The 6,950-nt window shown below is 43.7% G+C and overlaps 1 protein-coding gene across 1 annotated transcript in view; it reads right to left on the bottom strand.

The window, feature by feature from the left end:
- Positions 1–216: 216 nt before the first annotated feature.
- RNF169 (ring finger protein 169) overlaps positions 217–6,950 on the bottom strand; it is a 111,897-nt gene continuing 105,163 nt past the window's right edge. The window contains exon 5 of the mRNA XM_069203811.1: positions 217–2,037. Coding sequence (XP_069059912.1) covers positions 886–2,037 — 1,152 coding nt within the window. The 3' untranslated portion in view covers positions 217–885. The remainder of the gene's footprint in view (positions 2,038–6,950) is intronic.

Here is a 6,950-nt window from a genome sequence, read left to right as displayed (position 1 = left end):
CACTCTTGCAGGTTCTATTTCATATTAATCTTTTAACTTTTTCACTGTTTTCCCAACTCTCGTCCTTCTCACTTATCTCTGTTGCCTTTATTCAAAGTCTGATGATGAAAAAGTCTAAGCTCCTGAAAACTGCCCACCAAAGTTATGACCTGGCGCTTACTACAGGATCAATCTTCTATAAGTAAACACTACGAAAAGGATGAGTCTTTTACACTATTTAAGCAAGGGGATTGTAGAGCATTTTATTCCTCAGCGCAACTGCATATGTCAAGAGGTATCTGTACACATGTGATTCTTGTTACTACAGTAACTTGACCAAAGTCCGTGCAACTGATAAAGCATTAACATTCTGCCTCCAGTCAACCCGTCTTAGGCCTCAATAATTTAGGAGAATTTTCTTCATCACATGTTGCAGCTTCGTAATATCTGAAGCATGGCCACGGTACATAAAGGCTATCCCTTCAGCCCAGGTATTGGAGGCAATTTTGCTACGAAAAATTGACCCCTCTGATTTTAAGACCATTACAACCAAAAACAAAATATCTGTTTTCCCAAAAGTCTGATAGAAGAATTACTGCACATTCAGAATTTGTACATTTTCTCTTTACATTTTTTTGGCAACAAAGAAATATTGCTACTTATTTGTGCTTTTACATGTGATCGATTAATCGATTAATGCGTAATGAAAAATGTTAAGAACTGCTGACGTAAAGTGCCCGTTAACTTGCATATAAATCTGCCTACTAGCAGCCAAAGTCCACTTCAGTGTGTCCTGCAATGACCAAAGCTTCTATCTTGATCCAAAGGCCATTTAGTTAAAAAATATATATATATCTCCCATTGTAAAGGCCCCTATCATTATTAAACACAAGTCCATAAAGAAACTTAAGTGCTTGCACGTGTGGTGCTATTAGAACGCAGAAGGTATTCATCTTCACTACCCCTGCGCCTATTGATAGTGTGGATTTCACTGTTTAACACTCGCTGAAGTCGGAAGGCCAGCTTCCTATCTTGTTCCTCTTGCCTGAGTTTACACTCTTCTGTCCGCAACAGGTCATCTACCAGCAGTGGAGACTCATTGGTGACTTGCTTAAGTCTTTTCAAAGATTCTCTTTGCTCCAAATGCTTGGTTTTACATCGTCTTTTGCGGCCATGCCGCTGGGAAGGGGGCCTTTCAGTTCCAACACCACAAGTACCATTTTGCATTTTCACTAGACAGTTATTCTGTTGTCTGCTCTGCCTTTTTCCTTTGGTCTTGGCCAAAGGAAGGCTTCCAGTTTGTCTCTCTACTACCAACTGGCTGGCCATGGGACATCTTCGGCATTCCACTCTGCGAATTTGCGAAACATCCAGATCAGATTTTGCTGGAACTTCAGTGTCTGAGCAACACTGACTGTTCTCAGAGGGTTTTTGGGGGACTGTATTGGGCAGAAGGAAAGCATGATCTTTTGGTATTAAAGCCTTTGAATTTTCCCTGCTTTTACTTCTGCCATCTCTTTCAGAACTAATGAGGTGCAAGACAGAGGTTCCTGCGTTCTGTTCACATTCGTCATGTAATTCCTTATTCACAGGCAGACTTTTTTTCTTAGACCAATCAGTTGCTGGAATATCTTCACCAGAAATCGTGGGTGACGACGTTAAAGTGCCCTGTGATAGGGTTTTTTTGGTTTGTCGATCTTGAAAAATGACATCCCATTTTTGCAGAACTCTCGGACTTGCTTCGTAGGAGGTTGGAGACTGTAGATTCCTTCTTAGGTTACGTGGTGTAGACTTTATAATTGGTGGCCGTAGGACTTTCCCATTGGGAAGTCTTTTGGGAGGAGTGCAAGGTGAGCAAACAATAGGCTTGAAATGGTTGAGCTCCTCAGAAATGCTGTCGTTGCTCTCTGGGCTGATTGATCGCTCAGGCTTCTGCGGCATGGGGATCAAGCTTCCAGAAGGACGTTTGTCTGAGATGAAGTCCGGCGCTGAGAAGGAGCGATTGTTTTCAGTTGATAAAAGAACTCCAGCAATAGATGAATTTACACCCAATGAAATCTGTAAAGAAAAGAAACAGTATATGTTTACAAGTTCCAACAACCACCACATTAAACAATGCAAGTCCAACCTAACAAGTTAATGAATTCAGTAAATATGTTTTACTGAAGAAATGAATTAATGGCACATGGTCAATACTTAGAAAACATGCTTTCAGTGGTACACACAAGCAACCCAAGACCTGACTAGCCCCATTCTGGGTGAAACAGTGGCACAGCGAGCATGTGACCAACATCTGGGCATAGCCATATCACTTAGGGTGTTACTTCAAACACTGAGACGGTAACGCCACGAGGGGCCCTGTATCTGACCCATGCTCCATCATGGTCGGCGTGAACATGTGACTTTTCTCCTGGTCAAGCATGACTGAATGATCACAAGGGACCCTTTGTGCTTTTCGGCACTATATTTACATAAATCTTTGAAACTGAATATGTATCCAGATCTACTGGCTGAATTTGTGTGTTCTGGTATCAGGTTTATTAAAGTTTACTTTTTTCTGGATTTGGTCAGGTGTTTTTCTTGTTGTGTTTTCACTTTATTACTGTTGTGTGTAGCATAAATACTTTACACATTGCTTCTATGCTAAGCCTGACTGCTTTTGTGCCAACCTTCCATAGGGTTAACAGGTTATTTTTGTGACTTTTGGTTCACTCTGATAAGGACTGCGGTTGTTACCTAGATGGGTCTTTCACATCCCTCAAACAACCTGGTTTCTTACAGGAACTGGTGCACTTTTAGAGGAGCATAACAGACATATCTAGGAGATGGGTGATGTATTTGACCACTGTGACCTCTTGTGCCCAGTCATCCTTGACCCCCTGTTTCATACACCAATATGTTAATATTCAATGTTGCTGTATAGCAACTTCTTGTGTGATTCCTCTTCTTTACGCCACCTTGAGAACCCCTGTCCTGCATGGTAGGTGACCAAACTATGTTCTTAGGAACCATGCTTCTACACCAAGTGTTCCTGGTTTCATAGTGAACAGGTCCTGTTGAGGAGGCAGTTTTATTACTCTGCCAGTGCCATCTCCACCAGCTCAGAACTATGTTTGTCTGGCCCACTGGGAAGTGATCAGTGCTAGCCTAACTGAGGCCTGCCAGTATCTGTTCAGCACCACATGTTGGTGGAGAAGGGTATGAATATATCTTTGACCAGTCTGAAGTGAGGGCATTCCCCTTTGATCCTGGAAGCTAACCTTTGGTATTTGCCTCTGTAGCAAAAAGGTCTCTGTGGTTCTCCTCACCTGTACAAGATGTTCACTAATTGGAGTTTTAGTGCATTTCGTTGTTTAAGCTCCCACCCGATGGAGCAGTTTTCTTATTTGCTTAGGCCGTCCTCTTACATATCTGCACCCCTAGAAGGTGGACGGCTACTAGTGATATCCTCTTTTGGATGGCCAATCTCCATCAGCCTGTGATAACTGGGAGAGCACGTGACTTTGTCCCCCTATTTGTTGAGGTAGAAGATTGTGGCTGTATTGTCTGTTTCAATTTCAACAATTTATCCCTGGACTGTTTTAAAAAATATATATATATATAAAACCAAGAAAATGGTCACGTTCAAGGATGACTGCTTTTTCCATCCTCCATAGGCCTCTGATGTTCAGGGATTTCATGCGCACCCCCATACTGTGTGAGATACATCTGTCGTGATAGTCACTGAGGGGGATGGATGTTTGAAAGAGCTGCCAACCGTGAAAAACTTTGTGTTCCACCATAACATCTGTCTTTACCTTTGTAGCGACAGCCACTTCATACTGCGAACGGCCGTTTTCCCATGACCACTGTCCTTGTAGACATTCCAGGGGTGGTCTCATGTTTACCTTTGTGTGTAGTAAAAGGGGAATGCAAGATGTCATCAATCCTTTACCTTCCCAACTGCCCTCATTGTCAGAGACCATCATTCTGGTACAAGCGAATTTGCTAGATCAGCGCTAGATCCTCTGTTTGGTTGTGATTGCTTTGGCTTTGTTTGAGTCCATTGTCACTCCAAAGAAATTATTTTCTTTTGCTGTGGGTGAAAATGGCTCCATGTTTAAGGAGAATCCCAATTTGTGAAGCATTTGCATGACAGTCCTTATGCCCCTTTGGCACAGTGTGAACAATCTTGCTTTAATCAGAAAGTCATCTAGAAAAGAGTAGGCATAGATTCCCTGCCTTCCGAGGTGTGCTACCCTTGCCATCAAGCACTTTGAGAACACTCTTGGTGCTGAGTTTACTAAGATATGGAGAACAGTGAACTGGGAGTGCAACCTACTCATAGCAAACCTTCGTAATGGTTGGTGTTGTTTTTCCCATTGGCACTTGAAGACATCTGTCTTTTTGGTTTAGGTTTGCCATGTAATCTCCTTCCTGCATGCATGGGATAACCTCTTGTAGTGTGGTAGTTTTGAACTTTTGTGTTCCTATAAAATTTGTGTGCACGGGTCTAGAATGGGTCACAAACTGTCATGCTACTCTGGTATCAGAAAGACGATTCTTTGGATTTCATGAGTTGTTGGTGCCCTTCTGAACTGCACGTTTGAGGGGTTCCTCTACCTCCACCTCCTGTTCTAGATGCAATCCTTAGTCTTTGGTGAAAAGTGCTGCCTTTGTTCTTAGGCTTGGGGTTGTTCTTAGTAATTCTCTACAATAGGCTTGGGGGTTGTTCTTAGTAATTCTCTACAATAGTCATGTCCTATTACATTTACAATCCATTCGTCGGAGGGGATGTTTTGCCATTCCTTGATGAACCGTTCAATCCTGCTCACTACCAGTGTTGAGTATAAGTGGGTATGTGCTGACAAGTCACTTAGTTGTTTGCCTCCCTCCTCTCCAGGAGAACCAGTCTCTCGAACAGCTTCCCTGAAAGCACAACCATTGTGCGCTGGAGTATTGCCAATGAAGTAGTGTGGTTTGTGAAGTGGCATGATGTACAAACCTAGAGTGGCGGTGGTTAGTTGAGCCCCTCCTCTTCCTGATGGTCTCCTTTGTGCCTGTCCTTCTCGGAAGGATTCCCCTGAACTGGAATGCCCACATTGCTTTTTTCATCTTTTGCTGTGACCTGTTATACGTAGGTCCAAAAAGACTGTAGTCTGTCAAGTGGGTATTTCGTACTGCAGCTTGCACCTCCTGCTGGAACCCAGACACTCACAACTATGCAGGCCTTCTAAGACGTGAAGAGCTGTGCAAGGTTGCCTACTGGCAGAGTCCACAGCATCCATTGCAGACTTGGGGCCTTAGCCTCCCTGGGTGAGCTGCCTTGTTCTGCCTTTGGACTGCTCAGGGAAGTGCTGCACCAGCTCCATCTCTTCACACTGTTGATGTGCCTAGCTGTTGGGGAGGAATTGGAGTTGGCAATTAGCTATTGAGTTGTTGCACACCTTTCCATCTTCTGCCATACCATCTCCATCTTTTTTTCTCGGTTGGGGGTAAAGGGGAGGGAGGGGGTTGGATGTGGCAGGGGCAGGCTTTGTTAGTGGGAGAGGCAGCCCTTTTGTGTACCCGACTCTGTATCTACATTGCACGTGATGTATGATGAATCCTTAGAAGAATGCTTATATTTCTTCTCCACCAGTACTGTATATGCTTTGGTTGTAGCTGGATCCCTGAAGGCCTCTTAAACCTTGGCGAGAACTGTTGGCTACCTAGGCAAACATTTTTCCCCTCTGGAAGCAGGACTCCAACTGCTTTTCCTGTAGCTGAACCTCATGTGCCTGCAGCCTTTTTTTTTTTTAATGGCTTTACACATAAACATGTCATCTATTGAGAAGGTTCTGGAGGAGCAGGTGTCCACTCCTTCCTCAGGTGAGTCTGCCTCCATGTCCTACCACCCTTCCGCTTCTGGGTTTAGTAGGAACCCCTGAATGAACAGACTTTGCTTCATAGAAGATTTCTTCCTAATCTTCCTTCTGGGTTCTGACATAGTGGGAGGCTCCAGGTCCACCATCTGGTCTTCTCTATTTGTAAAAACCCTAGAGGAATTCATCAAACTGTCTTTGTGAAGGCTTCCACTTCAGCTTCAAGCCAGAGCTTTTTCTTCTAGATGGTGAGAGCGTTTTGGTCGTCATGGAGATCTTGCTTTATGATGCAAATGCTTCCTTATCTCTGGGATCTTCACCCCTTCCACACCTCTCGAGGATGGTTCTGAGGGACGACATTGGAATAAGCTTCTCCGGGAACGATACCTTTCAGAAGGGTCGTAGATTAGCACACTAGGACAGAATTGCAGCTGAGAAGTGTCAGTCACCTGGTGTTCAGTGACAGTAATACAGATATAAAAAGCGGGATCACAAATGTTCTTCGCTCCATTTGCAGAGGTCTTTGGGACTGATTCCTGCCTGAACATCTGGTCATTCACATTGTGGAACCAACACAAAGTATTCTGCAAATAGAGACAGGGACAATACATGCTCTCCCGCTTCTAAGATCAGTACTGCTAACATTAAACACCAAGATTTTGGTTTAGTTCGAAACAAGGGGCAAAGTATTCAGAGCTACTTGGCTGTATTAATAGTTCTAAAAAGAAAGTGGTTATTGAAATAGTCTGATATGAAACCTTGAGGAGAAGTGCAGCCTAGATCTTGCTAAGTGAAGACCGAGAGGAGTACTGCCTCTTCATGAGATCTGGAGAGAGTAAAGTAGTTATGACTACAACAGATGCCAACTCTTCATTTTATTAGTGTAAAACGCTCTGGTTGGATGCTACTTTAAAAATGTACTGACAGTCTTCTTGCAGATGTATGTGTTCAGGAGCCACGCTGCCAAATTTAGCTTGGAAACTTGAGTTGCAGGATCTGGCCACCTGATCTCAGGAAGAATTTGAATCTCAGTGAGCAGCCATTTTGCAGAATAGTCAGCACCCACCTGTTGCTTACTTTGTGACTGAGTGATGGTATTATCCCCTCAAAAGGGGGGCAACTGAGATG

The sequence above is a fragment of the Pleurodeles waltl genome, chromosome 8 (genome assembly GCF_031143425.1).
Source record: "Pleurodeles waltl isolate 20211129_DDA chromosome 8, aPleWal1.hap1.20221129, whole genome shotgun sequence".
NCBI lineage: Eukaryota > Metazoa > Chordata > Amphibia > Caudata > Salamandridae > Pleurodeles > Pleurodeles waltl.
Note: the sequence above shows the minus strand (reverse complement) of the source record. Positions and strands in the feature narration are given on the sequence as shown.